General features: G+C 36.0%; 3 protein-coding genes across 3 annotated transcripts in view; 1 reads left to right on the top strand and 2 right to left on the bottom strand.

The window, feature by feature from the left end:
• Positions 1–1,025: 1,025 nt before the first annotated feature.
• tmem74b (transmembrane protein 74B) lies at positions 1,026–6,094 on the bottom strand. Its single transcript, XM_067372786.1, has 2 exons — positions 6,059–6,094; positions 1,026–1,779 (listed from the first exon to the last, which is right to left on the bottom strand). The coding sequence occupies exon 2, from the start codon at positions 1,728–1,730 to the stop codon at positions 1,026–1,028; it is 705 nt and encodes a 234-aa protein (XP_067228887.1). The 5' UTR covers positions 1,731–1,779; positions 6,059–6,094.
• A 1,571-nt stretch (positions 6,095–7,665) lies between these two features.
• Positions 7,666–10,008, top strand: blcap (bladder cancer associated protein). Its single transcript, XM_067373683.1, has 2 exons — positions 7,666–7,777; positions 8,871–10,008. Exon 2 carries the CDS (start codon positions 8,990–8,992, stop codon positions 9,251–9,253), a length of 264 nt encoding a protein of 87 aa, XP_067229784.1. The 5' UTR covers positions 7,666–7,777; positions 8,871–8,989; the 3' UTR covers positions 9,254–10,008.
• A 1,244-nt stretch (positions 10,009–11,252) lies between these two features.
• The window catches only part of ripor3 (RIPOR family member 3), a 45,080-nt gene continuing 31,756 nt past the window's right edge, over positions 11,253–24,576 (bottom strand). The window contains exons 12-23 of the mRNA XM_067373309.1: positions 23,235–23,364; positions 22,564–22,776; positions 19,412–19,804; positions 18,756–18,901; positions 17,756–17,957; positions 17,520–17,649; positions 17,072–17,227; positions 15,680–15,838; positions 15,269–15,471; positions 14,664–14,747; positions 13,067–13,157; positions 11,253–12,395 (exon numbers count right to left, since the gene is read on the bottom strand). Coding sequence (XP_067229410.1) covers positions 12,298–12,395; positions 13,067–13,157; positions 14,664–14,747; positions 15,269–15,471; positions 15,680–15,838; positions 17,072–17,227; positions 17,520–17,649; positions 17,756–17,957; positions 18,756–18,901; positions 19,412–19,804; positions 22,564–22,776; positions 23,235–23,364 — 2,005 coding nt within the window. The 3' untranslated portion in view covers positions 11,253–12,297. The remainder of the gene's footprint in view (positions 12,396–13,066; positions 13,158–14,663; positions 14,748–15,268; positions 15,472–15,679; positions 15,839–17,071; positions 17,228–17,519; positions 17,650–17,755; positions 17,958–18,755; positions 18,902–19,411; positions 19,805–22,563; positions 22,777–23,234; positions 23,365–24,576) is intronic.

Below are 24,576 nucleotides of genomic sequence, written 5' to 3'. Positions count from 1 at the left end.
AATGGCATTTGTTTTCTATTAAACCATATATAATAGCCCTGTGCATTGATGGGTGTTGCCATGTCCACTTATATGCAACTTAGTGCTTGTTTTAGTCGCTTATAAATGTGTGCAGTCATGGGTTGCAGTTTATTGAGATTATTTTCAGCTTATTCCCAATGGGGAATGGTTAATCTCCGCTTTGTTACTAGTTATAGCACCAAAAAAACATGAACATCAGAAGGTATGTTGAAAGATACAGTACATCTTACTGAAATGTCCCTCCATTGACAGCCTATGCAACTAAGCCCCAGAAAGGTAGTAAAGACGTCAGTAATCCATGTGACTCCAGTGGTTTAACCTCAATTTTATTAAGCGACATAAGTGCCTTATTTGCACAAAAAAACATAATTGACCACTTTATTTACAAAATATTAATCTCCAATGCATGTTCATGCAACAATGCATGCTCTTGCGCCAATACAACACATGCTTGGAGATATTGTAAATAAAGTGGTACATTATGTTTCTTTCACAAACAAAGCATTCGTGTCAATGCATAAAATTGAGGTTAAACCACTAGAGTCACATGGAGTACTTTAATGATGACTTTACTACCTTTCTGGGGCTTGAAAGTGGTTGTTGCGCAGAATGTCAATGGAGGGACAGAAAGCTCTCAGATTACTTAAAAAAGATCTTCATGTGTTTTCTGAAGATGAATGAAAGTCTTACGGGTTTGGAACGACATGAGGGTGAGTAATTAATCATAATTCTATTATTATTACATTTAGTGAAGAAAGTTTCCTTATTTGGGCTCGTTTTGTTTTTTTCAGACCAAGTTTTTGAGATCTGGCAACACAGCAGACAAAAAAGACGGATGCTGAGTGTCATGGCAACAGCAACCGTCTCATCTCTGAGGAGACGTGCCATTTACTGATAATCAAATCCAAAAACTTAAACTTACATAAACATGTTATTTATGCTGCCTTGCAAGCACTATTTCCTTTTGGGAAAGCAAATCTATTTGTCAATGTGATTCGGTTGTGCTACGTGTTCAGAGTTCCAGTAGGAACTTGATTACCGTTTGCGGCATCTGCGGTGACGTTCGGTTCACATTCCACGAGAGTCTCCCTTCCATCACTTTCAGCTAACTGCCTCATCCTCATATTAATGGATCCGTAAGATTTCATGGGTCTTCTAGTGAAAGTTCTCCGGCGATACAGTTCTCCTTTGCATATAGACACCATTAATAAAACAGATAAGAGCATTCCTCCCAGAGTGAGCAAACCAAGTCCCGCAATAATACATTTGTCGAGGTGAGAGCCAAGTTGTGCGTAGTACATCTCTAGTTTCTCCATCTGCCGCGCTGTCACTTGGTCCGGATTGACTTTAGCCTCTCTTGGGATCGTATATGCGATTACCACTAATATGATTCCGCTTACAAGGAAAATTAGTGCGAAAATGAACCCGTAGTCCACCGAATGGTCGTTATACTCGAGCTCAGGTTCTTCTTCGGAGCGTGGTGACGGCACTTCTCTCTGAATAGGCAACGGATTTGACTGATAATCGAGAGGGGTGAAGCCAGTTCCAGATGTTCTGGAGGTAACCCGGATCCTCGTTCCCGGATCCTCGTCCTCGAACGACGCATTTTCGATGCCGGTGGCAGGCCGCGGTCCTGAGGAGGCCTGAGGAGGTTCTCGCCTGCTCCCATCCCCCAGTTCACGGAGTTCCACGGCGTTCAGAGACTCCATCGACACTGAACGCTTGCACTCATGATGAATCAAATGCCTCTTGTTTCACCTTCAAAAGAAAATATAGCCTATATTATGTTTTGAACAATAAAGGCATAAAATAGATGTCTTTGAAATGTTTAAAAACAACAAATAACTGTGAGGACATCCATTCCAAAGGACATCAGTTTTCTTAGGTGTGTTTTAATTTTTTTCCCCACAAAGCCAATCCGTTATACAGTGCCGCTTTTTGGCAAAAAATAAAATGCCTGTGACATATCTCAAAACTGGGGTATATCACTGTAAACAAAATAACTGTACTACTGTAAATCCAGGGCTGCCAACTCTTGCGCATTCAGCGTGAGACTCACTCAGGCCCCGTTTACACTAGTACGCCGTTTTAAAATGAAAACGATCCTCGTCTACACTGGTGTTTCTGCAGCATTTCAGAAAAGATCTCCTTCTACAGTATACAACCGAAAATGCATGTCACATGACCATTCATACACACTGGGCATGCGCGTACAAGTGTAAAAAGTTCCCTCTGGCACATGTAGGTAGCTGCAGTATTAAAAAATACAGAGTTTAACTGCACAAAGGCTGCTAAAAATGACAACAAAGCCAGCAAAGATTGCAGTTCAGTCTCCATGTTATCGCTCTCACGGTCGTCAAGGATATGCAAAGCGAACGTGGGAAGGCGTAGAGTGTACATGGAGATCGTTTCTGAAACGCTGTGGCAACGTAGCAGCAATGTGGCAATGCCGTTTTAAAACGAAAACGCACTAGTGTAAATGGGGCATCAAACAATTGACACAGTTCTCGCACTCTCACGCCACACATTCATTTTCTCAAATTCTGTCAATTTTATTACAAAATTCAAACAATAAATGCATTTTGGCATTCTTTAATGTGGCGTGACAGATCACTGTAGTGCTTCACATCTTCCTCTTTATTACTAGTTATAGCACCAAATAAACATGAATGAACATCAGAAGGTATGTTGAAAGATACAGTAAAGTTCACTGAAATGCATCATGTGTCGTGATCGTTCAATGTGTGTTTCAACCATGGAAAGACCTGAATAAAGCAGCTTGAGAACAATTTCATGTAAAGCCAATCAATGACCATGTAACATGTTAGTTAGTAGGGGTGTGACGAGATTTCATGTCACGAGATCTCGCGAGACTAAACTGTGACGAGATTTCTCGTCGAGGCGAAAAGTGGGCTGTGTCCGAAAACTGGAAAAAGCTGCCTTCCGAGGACACATTTCAAGGTAGTAAGGCATCAAGGCACGTCCGAATCCAATGTTAGCTTCACTTCCTCTCTCATGAGATACCTTCCTCAGATCGATTTTTGAAGGACGCATGGATGTATCCTTAGCTGCCTTTGATATCCCACAATCCTATGCTTTCCATTCTGTGACAGTTGAGCTAGAAAAATAAAGATGGCGTCCGAAAGTTGCGTTTGCTGCTCAGTTTGTGTATAAATGTACGATTTTGATGTTGCCATGACAGAGTGGTTAGGATGATTAGGAAAGAATATGCCACCGCTACGTTTACATTACGCCTCCACTGTCGTTTTGATTTATATTTAAATAAAAAAACATTTAATTCAGTTGGATAACGGTCGCCGCCACTCCATATTTACAGAATTACGCGCGATCGCTGAAAGTGAAAGTAAACAGGAGCGCGCATTCAAACGCGATCTCAATACCCCGCATTTTGAAAGCAGCTCCTGATGAATACAGATATCTCTCAATATGAAAGCTATTTTAGGCTGGCCAGTGTAAGTTAGTTGTAACCATCTCTCAGCTCTGTATCAAAGAAAAATATGGTCTTATTTGCACTTTGAATATTGAGAGGGTGCGATTATGGTTGCACTTATTGTAAAGTGTTACAATGAAAACGAATAACAGTTTTCTCTTAATCTTATTGAGCACAAACAATAAGGTTTCATTTGTTAACGTTAGTTAATGCACTGTAAACTATGAACTAACAATGAATTACTATTTTTATTAACTGACATAAAGATTAATAAATACTGTAGCAAATATATTGCTCATTGTTAGTTGATGTTGGTTAATACATTAATGTTAATAAATGAGACCTTATTGTAAAGTGTTACCATTTTTATTTATACTGTTTTTATTTCTATGATCAGTTTGTGGAAAGGAGTTCAGTTAGGAGGTCTAAAGTTGTAGAAGCTCATAAATCATGTAAGGTCTGAAGAGACTGAAATCATACAGAAGAGAAGTCAGTTGAGTTAGTAGCAAAACCTTTTACAGTACTTGAGTATTGTCTTTTACTGCATATGATAATTCACACTCTGAAGAACTGAAATGGCATTCATTACAAGATGATTAGTTAAAACATTTCAAATATACCTGCAGAATATAGTCATGATTTCACCATTGAGGATTTCTTAAAAATAGTGTGTAAAAATCTTGTCTTGTCTCGTCTCGTCTCGTGAACTCAGTCTCTCGTCTCGTCTCGTGAGATACCGGTCTCGTCACACCCCTATTAGTTAGCTAGAAAAATCAACTCCAGAGAGGAGAATTTTGCTAAATATATGCACTATATTACATATTTATCAAGATCAGAATCGAATCGCAAGCTTTTGAATCGAATCACCCACTCCAATCCATAATTCTCACTCCAAGCTAAACGTTGGCAGGCAGTAATCACCATAAAAAATTCAGATTACCTTCAGACCATGTCTGACAATAGTTATCAAACTGATAATACGGGTATTCAAAACTGATTGCCTGTGTATCAACAAGAGGAGGCATTGTTTGCATTGCTTATGGATTGACAATCAACTTGTATTTCTCTTTAGAAACATGTTGAAGTTGGGAGGTGTGGCACTGTAAATAAAATCGAATTTGAGATTGTTACCAAAAGGCTACAGGTTATATTCTGCAGAGGCCAATCCAAGATCCGGCTATATAAACATTGTGCCCTTGAACATGTGGTATAAAACCCAGGTATCTCCAGAAGATTGCGTCTGCAGTAAGCATACTGTGGTGTACATGCTTAGCGTGGACATTTTAGTGTTCTCACAAGGTTTTATGTGTGTTTACCGTTAAAGGATTAAAATGTCACATTAGCAGCATAACTCTGCTCTGGTATTGATTTAGTGGTTTCATTAATGCATTAAATAATAACACTGAATTTATTCAATATTCAATCACTCAAGCTATTTCAAAAAATGCTACAATAATATATGTTGTTGTGGGTAAATAGATGGGAATAATTTAAGATTACATGCTGTTTTTACACTAACAGGGTTATATTCATAAAAACAAACAAACAAACAAAAAACTACTGAATATATCCAAAAGTAATGTATCATAAATTATTTCTCTACATAAGACGTGAATGAAAAAACAGATGTAATTTTATATAGTGGGCCAAACCATCTAACAGGGAATGTACTCAGAACTTTGACTAACGTTCTGGCAAGGTTCTCTAAATGTTGTGAGCTAACATTCTTCCAATAATGTTTTTAGAATGTTCATTCAAATTATCTGGTCTTTAATAATGTTCTCAAAACGTTAGCACAAAAAACATTATTCATACATTGTGCATGGAAGTTTTTTTTTTTTCTAAAACATTTAATGTTACCACAAGTGGACGCAAATAACTGCAGTTTGCATCTCTTGAGACAAACCTCGATAGATTGCACTTCGAAAATTACCTTTACATTTACAATCAATCAACTGTCTGATGTTAAAATTCCTTTTTGAAAATTATTTAAAATAGTCAGTTCAACCTTAAAGCCTTAATAGCCTATATTTTGCTGTCCATAAATGTGCACAGACATATATGTCATACACTAAATTAGAAATAAATGTTATCATTTATGTGTTTCTTTGTTCACAATGATGGTTTTGATTAGGGATTCTCTGGCCTGTTTTACCTGAACGCTGTGGTGTTGACAAGAAGGACTTCTGTCATTTAAATGGCTTCTTGGCCATTTAAGCATTTGTTTTTGCTACATATGTATAATAGAGACCACAAACAGCGTTCTGGACAATGTGCAGAAACATCTAATTCAGCTCCAGATGATTTACCAGAAAGTGGCCCGTTTTACCTGACTTCACCCCACGCGTAAAATCTCAATTCTCGACAGCGATAATAAACATCGACTATTATTTACCAGTGTAAGCTCACATTCGGTGCGTTTATAGCTTCAGATATGACCTTGTAACACCTCAAGAGTTTTATGTTTTTCTTTGGATATTTAACAACCATCGTTATAAAAAATACAAATGCATCGTGCGATCAACACCTCCTAATGTGTTTTTCGGGTGCTTTATGTTATTGGTAAGCAGGAGAACGCGTACTTACCTTCAGGCGCGCTCGCTCCACAGATCTCATAGTAACAGTGGGATGCTGACAGGAAGACTCCACGCAGATCTCGAGGGGAGATTTAGCCATGCGCGATAGAAACACTGTCATTAAACACAAATGAAAAACATGTCAGATTATTCATCATTAAAACACGCCACAGCTGTCGAGGCACATTTTGCGTTATGTTAGTTCTGAAGTGCACCTTTAGTATGCACTAGATCAGCTTCAGTGGTGTCTGTTTAGATGCCCTCGATCAGGGATGTGGGTATAGGTTATATTTAATTAAATATTAAACTATTAGCATTGATTTTACATGCTGTCAGGGCTTCTGACAGGCTGTTGGTGTTTTTTCATATATTCATTTATATATTTTATGTTAAATTATATTTCATTTATAGTCAGTAATATGTTTTATTATACACACACGTTGGGTTTTTATGTTTTATGGGGACAAACGCTATATTATATCTCCTAACCCTACACTTAGCCATCTTTCTACCAACTTTCTGTATTTTTTACATTTTCAAAAAACATCACACACACACAAACATTTTTTTCCCACAAGAACAAGGATTTCAGACACACACACACACACACACACACACACACACACACACACACACACACACACACACGTTTGTTTTTGTGAATTGTGGGGACTTTCCATAGGCCGCAATGCATTTTATACTGTACAAACCGTACTTTCTATCCCCCTACCCTAAACCTAACCATCACAGGAAACTGTGCACACCTTTATTTTCTCACAAAAACATCATTTAGTATTTTTATTAATTAATTTACATTGTGGGGACCAGTGGCTGGTCCCAACGATGTAGGTGAACTCAGGTTTATATTACATTGTGGGGACATTTGGTCCCCACAATGTAATATAAACTAAGCACACACACACACACACACACACACACACACACACACACACACACACACACACACACACACATTGATCCAAAATATGAAGTATCAGGATCTAGTGATATGTAGTGTATATAAATTATATTATACAATTTCCAGATTGCCATGGAAACATGGACAGAACAGTGCATATTTATTTATTGGTTCAGACTCATATTTCTTTATTCATCTTTCCACAGAAAAAATATGCCTTGATGCTGATGTTTTGATATTTGCTATCCGGGTAAACGAACAACAATTCAATTGTATATACGTGTGTGTATATATGTGGATGCTTGCTTCATAAGCACGAAAAACCAGGTGTTGGACCAAGGGCATCAGTGTGTAGGCATATAGGTCAGCAAAACACATTACAATAGTTAGCATTATTAACAAAGATACACAGATTTTCTTTCAACCTTGCAGTTACATTAAGTAAGCACAACTAAATCAATAAACACCCTGTATATAAATTAGAAAAAGTACCTGAGGATGGGCAAAGACTGATACAAAAACCATGGTATTTTTTGGACACCATACTTTGGAAAAAGGGCATATATATATATATATATATATATATATATATATATATATATATATATATATATATATATATATATATATATATATATATATATATATATATATATAATTCATTCAGTGTTAGAGAAAACAATTTTCATCAGGCATCTGCGGGACACCGGCCGTCGGTTGGGTCCTTAGAGTTGCACAAATCTACGCAATCACCGAAAGAACTCAATGGCGACGGCTTATATGCGAGATCAGGATTGCATTTAGAGAATGGCAAGTCTGAACATGATAATTTCAGTCTTTTTGAGTTTCAAAGCTTGCTTATGTGAGACTGCCACAATGATGTATGTTTACATTTGTGGTCGGAAAGTTTATTTCCCTTTGAATACCTAGCCACATGCTAGATATGCGGTTAGCAAACACGCTAACATCACAATGTTTTTATTGTTCAAATGTGTTTTGTTTTGATCGCATAATATAAAACACCTGAAATTTTGGTTATGTTCATAATTAATTATAATGCCACACTACTTGACAGATTTCTAGTTCTTATTGTCGATCATTCGTGTAAGGAGTGTAGGAAGTCATAAATGTAAAATGTCAGCGGTGTGCAAAGATCAGTTTTCAAAATACAAAGAGAAATGTACGTAATTAATTACAATGCCTAATTAATTTCCACATTTGTATCATTTTTTCTTTTTTTAGTTGTCGATCCTTCGTGTAAACAGTGTAATGAATGTCAGTATAAAGAGGGAAACTTTTATTATTTTCCGAGAAAACTAGTGTTTCTATTAGACGTCTAAATGTTTTGCTATTGTTTTCATATTAATTTATTAAAATAGCCTTAATGTTCCAGTATCCGATTAATGAGCAAGGAAGTTTTAGGCCATCTATTTAGCATACATTTAAAACAAACTGAAAATATTGGAAATGCCCATAATTAATTATAATGTCAATCCTTTATGTAAACAGTGTAATGTCAGTCTAAATGGGGAAAATGTATTATTAAATATATCTATTATGCTCGTGTTTTGCGCCTTTTTATGTTGCAGCCCCTTAACGTAAATCTTTTAAAACAAAGCTAAGCTACTTAAATTCCCTAAATGTTCCAGTATCAGAATAATGTCTGTTAAATCTTCCTCTTCTGAGTCATTTCATGAAACCGAGTGTTTAAGTAGCACTAGTAAACAAATAATAGTGCTGTCGTGTTTACGCAGATAGAAGTTAGACTTGAGGCCAGGAACTAAAAATAGCCTTCAGCTGCACTATTTCTTAAAATACACACGGATGCTTTGATCTCGGTTCCTTATAAGGTGGTGTGAGTGGAGTATCAAATTGTTTTCTCTTTCTCTCTCCTTTTCCAAAGGCCTGGCCTGGTATCTGGATACTGTGTCTAATCCCTTGCAGATACACAGGGGATTTGTGATTGTGTAGCGTCACGTCGGATATCTGAGCTCATACTAGGCGGCCCCACACGCAGAGACCATGTACTGCCTCCAGTGGTTACTCCCGGTCCTCTTGATCCCCAAACCGTTGAATCCGGCCCTGTGGTTCAACCACTCCATGTTCATGGGCTTCTACCTGCTCAGCTTCCTGTTGGAGAGGAAGCCGTGTACCATTTGTGCCTTAGTCTTCCTGGCGGCGCTGTTTCTCATCTGCTACAGCTGCTGGGGAAACTGCTTTCTGTATCACTGCCACGATTCTCCACTGCCGGACTCAGCACACGACCCCAACATCGTTGGCACCTAGACTCGGTTTTCCGCACAGACCCTGGGGCCGTCTCAGTCCGGACTGTGAGTAGAAGAGCCGCGGGCAATGCTGGAAAGTTTCAGTTCGTTATACCCATGTTGAAAACCGCTCTCCGCTGTAACCCATAACAAAGCGCCCTCGCTCCCTGACTCGAGTCTCCTCCCCGCGGCGAAGGGCGTCTGAAGCTTGCATGGGTTTCATTCTCGTTGTGTTCGGTGCACTTTCTTTCATTTCTGGATGCTGAATTTTTCCAAAGGGGTAGATGATAACGTGTGTGCGTGTGTATACGTTTGTATATTGCGATTTTGGGTTTCTGTTCATGTGTCAAGAATCAGTATGAGTCCCAAGTGTTAAGCGGATAAACGGCGGATGAATTTTGTCATGTACGTTGAGCTGAAGGCGTGCTTCTGCACTGCTGAGTCAGCTCAAATGCTGTCACCACTTTTAATTCAATAAAGTTTCTAATGATCTAAGTTGAGATGCTGTGTGTGTGCAGATGAAAAATTGTCTTCTTTTTGACAGTGTGATGCTATAAACGACTTCAGAACAGCTGTGTGGATCAATCATGAAATTAAACTTGTTTGGATCCATTCTGTGCAAGATAAACACACATTTATCTGACGGAATTTCTTGGTTGAGCAAATACATTCTTAAAGTGCTTTGACTAGGAGGGTTAGTCTCATTAAAGCAGTTTTACTTGTCAGATCTGCTCACTAGGTAAAGGTTTATTCATGCAGATGTTTTTAAAATGTGTCACCAAAAATCATAAAGAGAGTTTGTTATAGAGTTTGTTTATTGTTTTATCATATTTTAAAATATTCTATTCTTGCTTTGAAAATGGACTTTTGGCATAAAAAATAAAGTGGTCAAGAAATGTTCTGGTCACTATATATATATATATATATATATATATATATATATATATATATATATATATATATATATATATATAAATTTCATAATTATAGTAATGAGAATTTGATGGGAAAAATGTGCTTAACTACCATGACAGTAACAAATCCAAGTCTGAAAAATGTCCTTCATACAAAACAGACATTTTTCTTTGGTTGATGTGAAACTTGACCCGTATTTGTGAGATTTGCCCGAGCAGTGCTTTGTAAAATATTCTGACTTTTATCCCGGCATGATGACAAAAACTAGATGTGGAATAGACCACTTGGGAATGTAGAAGTCAATTTGGTAAGATTTTACAATAAGGTTATATTATATTACATTAACAATGAGCAATACATTTGTTTCAGTATTATTAATCTTTGTTAAAGGGTTAGTTCACCCAAAAATGAAAATTCTGTCATTTATTAATTAATTCTTGTCACTTACCCTTATGCCGTTCCACACCCATAAAACCGTTAATCTTCGGAACACAAATTAAGATATTTTAGTTTAAATCCGATAGCTCCGTGAGGCCTCCATAGGGAGCAATGACACTTCGTCTCTCAAGATCCATAAAGGTACTAAAAACATATTTAAATCGGTTCATGTGAGTACAGTGGTTCAATACTAATGTTATAAAGCGACGAGAATATTTTTGGAGCGCCAAAAAAACAAAATAACGACTTATTTAGTGATGGCCGATTTCAAAACACTGCTTCATGAAGCATCGGAGCACAAATGAATCAGTGTATCGAATCATGATTCAGATCGCGTGTCATACTGCCAACGGCTGAAATCACGTGACTTTGGCGCTCCGAACAGCGGATTCGATACACTGATTCATAACGCTCCGAATCTTCCTGAAGCAGTGTTTTGAAATCGGCCATCACTTTATAAGTCGTTATTATTATTATTTTTTTGGCACTCCAAAAATATTCTTGTCGCTTTATAATATTGATATTGAACCACTATACTCACATGAACTGATTTAAATATGTTTTTAATACCTTTATGGATCTTGAGAGAGGAAGTGTCATTGCTCCCTATGGAGGCCTCATGGAGCCATCGGATTTCAACTAAAATATCTTAATATGTGTTCCGAAGATTAACGATGGTCTTACAGGTGTGGATCGGCATGAGGGTAAGTAATAAATGACAGAATTTTCATTTTTGGGTGAACTAACCCTTTAATGTTACTTGATAAAAATAATACTGTTCATTATTAATGTTTGCTCAGGTTCATTAAATAACATTAACAGATACTACTTTTTATTTTAATAATGTATTAGTAAATGTTGAAATTAATAGGAATTAAAGGTTCAATGTGTAAATTTTAGCGGCATCTAGCGGTGAGATTGCAAATTGCAACGGCTCAGTCCACCTCTCACCTCTCCATTTCAAAGCACATAGAAAAGCTATGGTGGCCACACAGGACAAAGATGTTATCGTCTGAGACAGCAGGGAGTAGCCAGTCAAGCAAACGCACTCTGTAGAGCAGTTTGTCCGTTTAGGGCTACTTTAGAAACATGGTGGCGCAAAATGGCGACTTCCATGTAAGGGCACCCGCAGTGTATGTAGATAGAAATGGTTCATTCTAAGGTAATAAAAACAACGGTTCATTATGTAAGGTCTTTATACACCACTGAAAACATAGTTATGTATATTATATTGCATTATATTATTGCACTTCTGTCAATAGATCCTCCTAAAATATTACACACTGGACCTTTAAGATTAGTACTTCTCTTTGTTAATTCATGTGAACTAATGTTAAAATGGAAAGGTTTTTCATGTAAACTAATCCAAACTGTAGGATGTGGATGTTTGGAGCTGTGAGCAAATGAATCATTATTTGATTTTGGGCTTCTTATTTCTTTTGTGCTTTACTTACAGTTATTGAACAAGTCAGAGTTCTCTTATGTACATTTATTATCATTATATTTCATGTTTACTCATTTTGATACATATGAAATATAGAAGACAGTTTATTCATAAATATTTCACTTAAAATTAAAAAGTTACAATTACATACAAAGAAAATAATAAAATGCATATCAAATACTTGGCAATATGTGTACACACAGATGGAATGTATTCAATCAGTCTCTCAGCACCGTCCAATCAGGTGACAGTTTGAGTTTGTGATCTTCCTATAAGATTGTGATTTCTGTTTCCAGGTTCTTGTAAGCCTCGTCCTGTAGCTCATAGATCTGGTCCATACGCTGGAATGCCATGTGACCTTTCTTACCTAAAAAAGAACAAGGGCTCAGTCTGGGAAACAACACAAAACAATGGTGACGGCACCTCTGCACTTATTAAATTTAGTATGGGGATGAATTACATGTCACTGAAAAGAAGATAAGCACTTGTGTGAACATAAATGATACCCAGTGAATGAAAAAACATGCACTGTCTGAAACTTATAATAGACATTATTTCACCATTTCTATTGAGAAATAAGCATTGTAGCCATTAAATATTTGCTTCGTTATTTGGAAAACTGACTTGAATATTTCTAGATCATGAGATGTGACTTTTTTTGGAAGTCGGTCGCAGAAATGCCTTCAGAGGTGCCTTCAAAAGTCATTTGCTATGTTTCCATACACCTATTTTTGTGCAAAGTTTAGGTTATCGCATAAAAAAACGTCCATTTTAATACAGATACTATTTTCCGCTAATTTCCTAGGAAGTGACGGTTTTGTTTTTTTGAACACATGGAATGGAAACGGTAAATGATTTATGCGATATTCCAATTTTGGGCACAAGTTAAATTCGTAACGTTGGATGGAAACATGTCTATTGACTGACTAGGCAGCAAATCAAGCCTTTCTATTCGTACACTGCACATGTTTGTGGTGATAGTGTGACAAATACAGCATATGACGTAGTTGCAGTAATTACAGCTTAAGGGTCATGTACCAAAGGAAAGTACGGTCTCCCGCGCGGCGTTCCTCAGGTCTTCATCTGTGGAGCGCCACAGCTCAGCTACCTGCTCTGCGCTCTCTGAGGCCTAAGAAAACACAAAACCACTTCATCTAAACTAATCATCTCAAATAATCCACACAGAAACATAAATAAGAAAACTCATCACAAGAATATATTTTCTCTTGTTTTCAAAGGTTTAGAGTAAAGTTTTTAAATGTTTTTGAAAGAAGTCTCTTCTGCTCACTAAGACTGCATTTATTTGATCAAAAATACAGTAAAAATTGTAATTGTAAAATATTATTACACTTTAAAATAACTGTTTTGTAATTGGGTATAGTTTAAAATGTAATTTATTCCTGTGATCGAAGCTGAATTTTCAGCATCATTACTGATTTGCTGCTCAAGAAACATTTCATATTATTATCAATGTTGAAAACAGTTGCTCTGCTTAAAGGTGCCCTAGAATCAAAAATTTAATTTACCTTGGCATAGTTGAATAACAAGAGTTCAGTACATGGAAATGACATACAGTGAGTCTCAAACTCCATTGTTTCCTCCTTCTTATATAAATCTCATTTGTTTAAAAGACCTCTGAAAAACAGGCGAATCTCAACACCGACTGTTACGTCACAGTCGGGATCATTAATATGTACGCCCCCAATATTTGCATATGCCAGCTCATGTTCAAGGCATTACACAAGGGCAGGCAGTATTAACGTCTGGATCTGTGCACAGCTGAATCATCAGACTAGGTAAGCAAGCAAGAACAACAGCGAAAAATGGCAGATGGAGCGATAATAACTGACATGATCCATGATATCATGATATTTTTAGTGGTATTTGTAAATTGTCTTTCTAAATGTTTCGTTAGCATGTTGCTAATGTACTGTTAAATGTGGTTAAAGTTACCATTGTTTATTACTGTATTCACGGAGACAAGACCCGTCACTATTTTCATTTTTAAACACTTGCAGTCTGTATAATTCATAAACACAACTTAATTCTTTATAAATCTCTCCAACAGTGTGTAATGTTAGCTTTAGCCACGGAGCACAGTCTTATTCAGAATCAAATGTAAACATCCAAATAAATACCATATTTGCACGATTACACATACTGCATGATGAACACTTTGTAAAGATCCATTTTGAGGGTTATATTAGCTGTGTGAACTTTGTTTATGCACTGTATTATAGTCGAGAGCTCAGGGGGCAGGGAGCATGATTTAAAGGGGCCGCAGCCTGAATCGGTGCATAGTTAATGATGCCCCAAAATAGGCAGTTAAAAAAATTCATTAAAAAAAATCTATGTGGTATTTTGAGCTGAAACTTCACAGACACATTCAGGGGACACCTTAGACTTATATTACATCTTGTAAAAACTGGTTCTAGGGCACCTTTAATATTTTTGTGGAAACTATCATATCTACTTTTTTAGGGTTATTTAATGAATAGAAAGTAAGAACAGAATTTAAAAAGACATTATAAATGTCTTAAATGTTTTAAGTTGATTTCATCATAAATATCAACAGCAGTAAAAGGTCAAAACAAACCCACTCTTTAGTGTCTTCTGTCTTCACGACAGAACTTACCTTCAGACTTTTCAGAGCCAGACAGGCCTCAAGCTGCACATGCGTGTTGCTGTTTTTCAACAGATCCGTGTAGTGAACCACTGCCTATAAAACATCCACACAACTACATCACATGAAAAGCTCAGCTCTTTTAATCCACACTTAAAAATGTTTGAATGTGATTACATTAGATAACAATAAGAAAGACAGCTTTGTGAAAAACAAAAAGAAGCTGGTTGGGGTTTAAATGATTTTTGCACAGATCCTTTCTTTAACCATTTGGTATGAGTAGTATTTGTGTTTGATGGCCCATTCGCACCAAGAACTATAACTATGAAGATATAACTATATGTTATATAGTTCCACACAAACACAATAACATTGTTTATTTATTATAAGTGCATGCTGTCTGCCACATTAAATGCTTAAGCTCTTTAAAGTAGAATGGATTCTGATTGGCTGTCAGTATTTTTATTTTTCATAAGCTATAAATCTTTTGAAAGCGATTACAGCAATCTTGTTCTTCGGTGCCATTATCTTAACTATCTTTATAATTATTAGTTAGAATTTTTTAAAACTATATCGTTATCATCCTTGATGTGAACGGGCCTTTAGGCTTCTTCTACCTTTGCCCTGAAGGATCTGGACCGCGAGGCCCTGCTGAGGCAGGACGTGGCCGCCGAAGCCACCTTGTGATTGGCGTCTGTCTGTAGCTTAGCTAGGAGCTGGAGGGCATGTCCTGTCGGCTGCAGCTCAGAGATGCGCTTTCCTTTCAGCTTTTTCAGAGCTCGCCTCCTCTTGGGACTCTCCAGACAGGCTATCAGATACACTGCAGCAAGCCGATCCGAGGGAGAAACACAGAGGGAAGTCTCTTAATGAGATCTATTGGGAAGAATCCTTGAGTGCGATTGATTAATGTTGAAAGCAGTAAACTTGAAGTGAACCATCGAGGACAGAAGTCTCTGTATTTGCTGTATGTCAGACAAGTTTCTGTGATGTTTGTATCCTAAAGTGAGGCAAACACTCTATGCTGTTACCTTCTTTAGAGAGGAGAGAGATGTGCTCCCCAAAGTCACTTATACTCCATCTGTTGAGGTAGACTAAGAGCTGAAACACTGTCACTCGGTCTGTAGTGCACAGAGTCACAGACGCCATCATACAGCTGCACTGCACCTGATACAGCAACTGACTGAAAACTGCAGGACAAAAGAAAACAGTCACCAGGAAGCAGAAAGAGACGATCATGCTTTGCAAATTGGTAGATTATTTTGGTAGTGTGAGAATGAAATTCTAAAAGAACAATAAAAAAAGACAACACAAAATATATTTATTAATTTTTTTTTTTACAAATGATTGGATGTTAGTTTAAGAATAACATTCTGATGGAACACTAAATATAATAATATAGTAAAATAAAATATGTACAATTATTTTGTATTTAATAAAATATTATTAAATATTTGAGTTGCTTGAAAATTAAATATATGACAATGCATAAACCATACATTTACTTTATTATACAAAGTTTATTAGATTAGTTTTATTATTAGTATTATTTTGTAGATATCTTAATTCTGAGCAACAATGAATACAATAGATATATTTCTTCAGAAAAATATTATAATAATACAATTACAAATATAATAATATATAACAATATATAATAAAATAATATAATTAAAAATATAATACAGTTATAATATAGCAAATTACATTATAAAATTCTATACAATTATTCTACATAATAATAAACTCTTATTACATATTTATTTACAAACTGATTTATTTTAGTTGTTTGAAAATTAATTATTAAATTCTAAAGGACAAACAGAATATACATTTATTATAGTTTATTAGATTATTTAAAAGACAATTAAGTGTTATTTCGAGATCTTAATTCTGAGAAACAATAGAATAGAAATATAATAAAAAATAACAATATATAATTAAATAATATAATTAAATATATAATAGAATGATAATATTATAGTAAATTATACTATAAAACTATTCTATATATAATAAAATATTATTAGATATTTATTTACATATTGATGGATGTTTGAAAATTAATTATTACATTCTAAAGGACGAACAGAATATACCTTTATTATAGAGTATTTAAAAGACAATTAAGTATTATTTTGTTTTTGTATTTTGTAGTATTATTTATACAAAGCTTATTAAATTATTTAAAAAAAAAATACTGAATAAAAAAAAGTAATTCTGAGCAACAATGATACATCAGAATAGAACTCTTATACAGTATTTAGAACAATATTTAAGAAGTTTCTCAAAGAAAGAAAATAGAATATACAGAAACATTCTAGAATGTTTTCTATATATTTCATTCCATTCTGCCTTGTGTATATTATTTCAGTAGCTTGTGGATTCAGTTTTTAAGGAACATTAGAACAGAACATCCGCACCTGCATCAGTCTGGCCTGGCTGTTTGGCTTTGACTTTGTGGATGTAATGTTTGCGCAGTGTCCTGAGAAAACCATCCGCGGAGCAGCAGAAAGGCAAGTCACTCTCGCAGCAGTCCTTCCAAAATACTTCAATCCCCTTAGGAGCTCTGGCCAACACTGAGACACATCCACACACATGACTAATGCATCTACAGCGCTTCACACTGACACAAAAAAAAAGCCTGTGACTGTGAACAGTATAATGTAACAGTCACAGCACATGAATGCATATTCTAGTGTTACCCTTAGATGGTATGGTAAAGAAAATGTGTCATAATCAATCATAAACTCTGTAATTTTTTGTATTAGTGTTTGTGGGAAATCTATAAATCTGAATTATTAGGATCTAAGGAGAGATATCTCAGTGCTATGTCTAATCATTCGTGGCATGGTATGGTGCAAAACTTACGCTCAGTCACTGTGATTTCATCAATGATCCTCTGCATCAGAGCACCGATTTTTTCCAGCACGTCAACTTGCCGTGAAAGCTCCTCCATGATGTCTTTATGCACAAGATCGGAGTCAGAATGCTTCAATGCCTGGGAGGAGACAGAACTTGACCATGCACACACTTACACAAAGTAGCAATATATATTAATTACTGTGTGATTAATCAACACTGGTTTGATGAGACTGCTTCCTCACCCTCAGCAGCAATGCACACACACTGAGGTGGGTTTCAAGAGCTTGATCCAGACTGTAAACCCCTGTACTGAGTGACGGATTTACTGCACCGTCTCCTCGCTGTCTGACCTGCCCTTCACCCATGTCTTCTGAGGAAGGAGAGTTCTTATCCTGAGATAACAGACCCATGGTTTTCAGGGTCTTCTCATTAAATGAACCAATCCTGAAATAAAATAAAATGTAATAAAGTTTAGCCTTATATATATATATATATATATATATATATATATATATATATATATATATATATATATATATATATATATATATATATATATATATATATAAGCTTTAGCCATGTTATACGTTTACATTTATATAGGCAAAAAAGTTGTGCAATATCATGATATCCATGCAAAGGTAAATTAAACATAATGTACTATTTAAATACCCAATTGTAAATTAAGTAAAATAATATAATATGCATTCTAGGCATCGGACCTTTACCTGACAAATAAATGTGAAAATGCACATTTCATGCATTACTCCACTTCATCCACAAGATGGCACTTTAAGCCTTAATTTAACGTTAGCACAGCAACGTTTCTTTTTGCATTCATTTATACACTTATATTCATTGGGCCAAATGGTCGGATCAATGCTGAAGATCAAAATGTGTGTTTTGCACATGAACATTTGTCAAATATAAGATCCAAACTATATTTCACCGCAAAAAAAAAATAAAATAAAATCTTACATAAGGAAAATGAATCCTATTTTTTTGTACCATTCCTACCCTTAATTCTAAGCTCTATAAAAAAAACAAGCTATTTTATTTTAAAATATTTATACATAATGTTAGTATTTGTTGAAATACATTTAGTTTTAATTTCACATTCTTATTCTTATTTTTTGTCTCGAATTTGTGGCAATTGTTTTGACGTTATGGGATTCACTCAGACAGCCCCGTTATGGGATTCACTCAGATAGTATTATTATAAATAATAATGTGTTGGCTTACCCAGTGTACCCGAGCCTGATGCTGCCCATACATGAGATTTCATCTTCATTACAATCTACAGAGAGGAAGTCGAAACTGCCCAGCACTTCCTCTTCCTCTACTGCTAGTGTCTGAGATGAGGGCATCTGTGGAGGGTCGAGGTCCTTCTAACATCATGAAAGATGAAAAACAAGCCAATGAGACAACAGCAAACAGACATTTATTCACAATGCACAGAGAAAAACAGCCAAACTCCATGACACTGTATGGTCAATCTCACAAAAATATGTTCAGGTCAATTTCCCCTGACAAATTAATGTCCACTTAATGCAAGTAATTTACATTAAAAAAATTGTAAAAAAAAAAAAAAAAAAACCCAAAAAACAAAAACATGCAGATGTGCAGGGTAGACTTGCTTAATTGTCATAAAATCATTTGAAATAAATGAAATAAATATATTTTTCCTAAAATAAGCCTAATTTGCTTTACAGTCTTTAAATTTTTTTTAAAGGTGTAATAAAATTATTTCTTTTGATTTTGGGGTGGAATATGTACCGGATATGTTCTTGAACTTTTTCAAAATGTGTGTTAACAGTATTTTTTTTTTTTACACATCCATCTATAAAACTTTTAAATAACTCTACTAGTCCATCGATCCACCCGTCCACACATCTCACCTTCAAGACCTCATTGAGTCGGCGTATCTGCAGATCTAGTTTCTTTAACGTCTCTACGTTGCTCATTTCCTCCAGCACTGTATTCAGTTCCTCTAGCAGTGAACTAACTCTCTTAGCCACGGCTCTCTTCTCTGCTCTGCCCGCTTTTCTGTCCTTCAGTTGAAGTCTGTCTTCAACTCCCTGCTTGAATGAGGTCTCCTCATCAGCGACCTCATCCGGGGCCGTCGTCTCTTGTGCGTCTCCTTCACCTGTGCTAGGGGTCACCTCTCCATTTTGCTTGAGGATGTCAGGCGTGCTGTAGCGGTGGAAGAGGAATATGGAGTCTCGCTTACTGCCCGCAGGACTGGCGGAAGCTGTGTCAGTCTCTGAGGGCCATTCCACACTCTCCTCTGCCTAAGGTTATGGATGGAAAGAAATTAAATATGCCTGTTATTTGATGTAATTTGAATTTCTGAATATTTATATAATGAATATAATATGAATTATAAATGAATATAATATTGCAACTTGTCAAAAAATAAAAAAGTCAAATATCTTAAAATATGTTTTCTTGACATATAAAATATATTAAAGGTGCCCTAGATTCAAAAATTGAATTTACCTCGGCATAGTTGAATAACAAGAGTTCAGTACATGGAAATGACATACAGTGAGTCTCAAACTCCATTGTTTCCTCCTTCTTATATAAATCTCATCTGTTTAAAAGACCTCTGAAGAACAGGACGAATCTCAACATAACACTGACTGTTACGTCACAGTCGGGATCATTAATATGTACACCCCAATATTTGCATATGACTGCCCATGTTCCAAACATTATGAAAGGGATTACACGTCTGGATCTGTGCACAGCTGAATCATCAGACTATGTAAGCAAGCAAGAACAATAGCGAAAAATGGCAGATGGAGCGATAATAACTGACATGATCCATGATAACATGATATTTTTAGTGATATTTGTAAATTGTCTTTCTAAATGTTTTGTTAGCATGTTGCTAATGTACTGTTAAATGTGGTTAAAGTTACCATCGTTTCTTACTGTATTAACGGAGATAAGAGCAGTCGCATTTTCATTTTTAAACACTTGCAGTCTGTATAATTCATAAACACAACTTCATTCTTTATAAATCTCTCCAACAGTGTGTAATGTTAGCTTTAGCCACGGAGCATAGCCTCAAATTCATTCAGAATCAAATGTAAACATCCAAATAAACACTGTACTTACGCGGTTAGACATGCTACATGATGAACACTTTGTAAATATGCATTTTGAGGGTTATATTAGCTGTTTGAACCTTTTTTTATGTTGTTTAAGGCAAGCGCAAGCTCTTGAGGCGTGGAGCACGAGATTTAAAGGGGCCACACACCCTGAATCGGCACATTTCTAATTATGCCCCAAAATAGGCAGTTAAAAAAATGAATTAAAAAAAAATCTGGTAAAAAAATGGGGTATTTTGAGCTGAAACTTCACAGACACATTCAGGAGACACCTTAGACTTATATTACATCTTTTAAAAAAAAAGTTGTAGGGCACCTTTAAAACAATTACATTTAATTTTAAAACAAATACAAAATATAAAAATATACTAAAATCATTTTATTTATTATTATTATTATTATTATTATGTATTTTAAATATTTTTATATTTAAAATATTTATATATTTTTTTAAAAAATCATGTAAAGTAAAAAATCTTAATTGATGGTTTCTTAAAATATATTCAAAACAAATACATGGTAAAAAAAACAATAAAAGAAAATATATTAATTATTTTTGTATTTTAATTATAAAAGTATATATTGCTTATATATATAGCTTTTATAATTAAAATACAAAAATAATGATATATATTTTATTTTATAAACACACACACACTATATTGCCAAAAGTATTGGGACACCCCTCCAAATCATTGAATTCAGGTGTTCCAATCACTTTCATGGCCACAGGTGTATCAAATCAAACACCTAGGCATGCAGACTGCTTCTACAAACATTTGTGAAAGAATGGGTCGCTCTCAGGAGCTCAGTGAATTCAAGCGTGGTACTGTGATAGGTTACCACCTGTGCAATAAGTCCATTCGTGAAATTTCCTCACTACTAAATATTCCACGGTCAACTGTTGTGCTATCATAACAAAGTAGAAGTAATTGGGACCCACAGCAATTCAGCCATGAAGAGGTAGGCCACATAAAATCACAGAGTGGGGTCAGCACATGCTAAGGCACACTGTGCGCAGGAGTCGCCAACTTTCTGCAGAGTCAATAGCTACAGACCTCCAAACTTTGTGTGGCCTTCAGATTAGCTCAAGAACTGAGTATAGAGAGCTTCATGAATGGGTATCCATGGCCGAGCAGCTGCATTTAAGCCTTACATCACCAAGTGTCGGATGCAGTGGTGTAAAGCACGCCGCTACTGGACTCTAGAGCAGTGGAGACGTGTTCTCTGGAGTGACCAATCATGCTTCTCTGTCTGGCAATCTGATGGACAAGTCTGGGTTTGGCGGTTGCCAGGAGAACGGTACTTGCCTGACTGCATTGTGCCAAGTGTAAAGTTTGGTGGAGGGGGATTGTGGTGTGGGGATGTTTTTCAGGGGTTGGGCTTGACCCCTTAGTTCCAGTGAAAGGAACTCTTAATGCTTCAGCATACCAAGACATTTTGGACAATTTCATGCTCCCAAATTTGTGGGAACAGTTTGGGGATGGCCCCTTCCTGTTCCAACATGACTGCGCACCAGTGCACAAAGCAAGGTCCATAAAGACATGGATGAGCGAGTTTGGAGCGGAGGAACTTGACTGGCCTGCACAGAGTCCTGACCTCAACCCGATAGAACACCTTTGGGATGAATTAGAGCGGAGACTGAGAGCCAGGCCTTCTCGCCAACATCACTGCCTGACCTCACAAATGCGCTTCTAGAAGAATGGTCAAAAATTCGCATAAACACACTCCTAAACCTTGTGGAAAGCCTTCCCAGAAGAGTTGAAGCTGTTATAGCTGCAAAATGTGGGCCAACTCCATATTAAACCCTACAGATTAAGAATGGGATGTCATTAAAGTTCATGTGCACGTAAAGGCAGGCATCCCAAAACTTTTGGCAATATAGTGTATATACATATATTTAAATTATATATATATAAACGATCAATTCATACATCTTCTGTGGGCGTCTTCAGTAGATCATCATCCTGTAACTTAGTGTCAAGAACAGGGTGGCGTGTGAGTGGTGGGTCGTTTGTCTTCTCATAGGCAGGAGGACTAAGTGCCTGAGTGGAGTCAGCAAGGTAACTGAGTAGAGACACGCCCCTCGATTCACGTGAGCCAATGGAAAAAGAGCCATCTGCATCCTTAATCTGACGCATCATAGACTACAGCATAAAAACACAGATCAAATCATGTGATAACATTTAAGCTCTTCAGAGCAAAGACGAGTTTGAGGTGAAGTGGGTAATTTCTGCATCATTAGCATCTTTTTGTCTAATGATGACAGACTCCAGACACTCGAAAACCTTGCCAACATCAGCAAAAATCTTGTTTGCGTTTGTGTGGTACCATTTCAACTTGATTTTTTTGTTGTTGTTGCACAGTCTGCATTGGCTTTTACCCAAGATCTCACTTAGGTCACAATCTGTCACGTAACAATCAAAAAGCACAGATAAAATTTCACAGTCAACACCTGGCTTCAGTTACAGTTGTCTCTGCGCATTAAATCAGGATAGGAGAATGTATTTTAGCATCGGAAATTACACACTTCACCTTTAAGTCTTTATGAGCGGTCATGCTGGGAGTGTGTGTGTGTGTGTGTGGATGTAGGTCACAAACTCACTAGAAAGTATTTCTCAGTGAAACTGGGTGTGTTGGGAGGTGTCCAGCTATATACGGATCCCTTTCTGCTGTGGATGGACTGGCGGCTGGCGGACGCTGTGAGAGGCCTCACCTCAGAGCTATCAAATGGACTAAGGGAAGAAAAAGTGAGGGAACAAGAAACTGTCAAGACAAATGGACTCTACTGCGGTTATATGTCCAAAATAACAATGATTTTATGAAAAGACACAGACAGTAAACAGAATAATGCAGAAGAGTAGTGCCTAAGGATTAAATATTGGGTGTTTGGATTTAAACTGGAATATCCATTGTGTTTATAGCTAACTACAGATCTAGCTAGTTGTTACCCATATATTGTCACAATTGTAGGTGTAAGCTCAACCTCCCACCTTAACCATAGCCTTACACATAACCCCACCCTCAAACCTTAAACATAACCATATTCCCACTCTTATCCTTAAGCATAATTCAGAGTTGCCCTGAGACTCCTATACTTACTTGTACCCAACAATAAACTACCAACTGATGTTCAAAATGCTTTTCAGGTTTTTTTAGTTACTCTTTTAAATCCGTATTTCTAAAATACAAAAAAATATATATTTTATATGATACTTTTATTCAGCAAGGATGCATTACATTGATCAAAAGTGACGGTAAAGACATTTATAATGTTACAAAAGAGTCATTTCAATTAAATGCTGTTCTTTTGAACTTTCCATTCATCAAAAAATCCTGAAAAACAATATCACGGTTTCCACAGAAATATGAAGCAGCAAAACTGTTTTCAACATTAACAATAATAAGACATTTTTGAGCAGCAAATCAGCATATTAGAATGATTTCTGAAGGATCATGTGACACTGAACATGATGATTTGGCATCACTGGAATAAAGCATATTAATAATGCTTACATAGCTATTTTAAATTGTAATAATATGTTAAAATTTTATTTACTTTTTTGGTCAAATAAATGCAGCCTCGGAGACTTCTTTCAAAAATATTAAAAAAATCTTACTGACCCCAAACATTTGATAGTAATGTATATTTTTAATTAAATATTAGTTTCATCTTTAGATATGTTATTTATCTTGGCTTTTTGTAAATTTCTACATAATAAATTTAAGATTTAATAATTGCCCATTAAGTTACTTTGTCAGAATGTTTAGCACTCAAAATCTAACCTTCATTGTAATCTAACTTTCCAACTGAATTGTGATTAGGCTTCCTTCCTGCAGTTATTTTCATATTAAATAGAGACTGATATTATATACACTACCATTCAAAAGTTTGGGATCGGTAAGGTTTTTAATATTTTTAAAAGAAGTTTTGTCTGCTCACCAAG

The sequence above is a fragment of the Chanodichthys erythropterus genome, chromosome 21, assembly GCF_024489055.1.
Source record: "Chanodichthys erythropterus isolate Z2021 chromosome 21, ASM2448905v1, whole genome shotgun sequence".
NCBI classification, from domain to species: Eukaryota; Metazoa; Chordata; class Actinopteri; order Cypriniformes; family Xenocyprididae; genus Chanodichthys; species Chanodichthys erythropterus.
The sequence above is the reverse complement of the archived record's forward strand: the minus strand, read 5'-3'. Positions and strand labels throughout refer to the sequence as shown.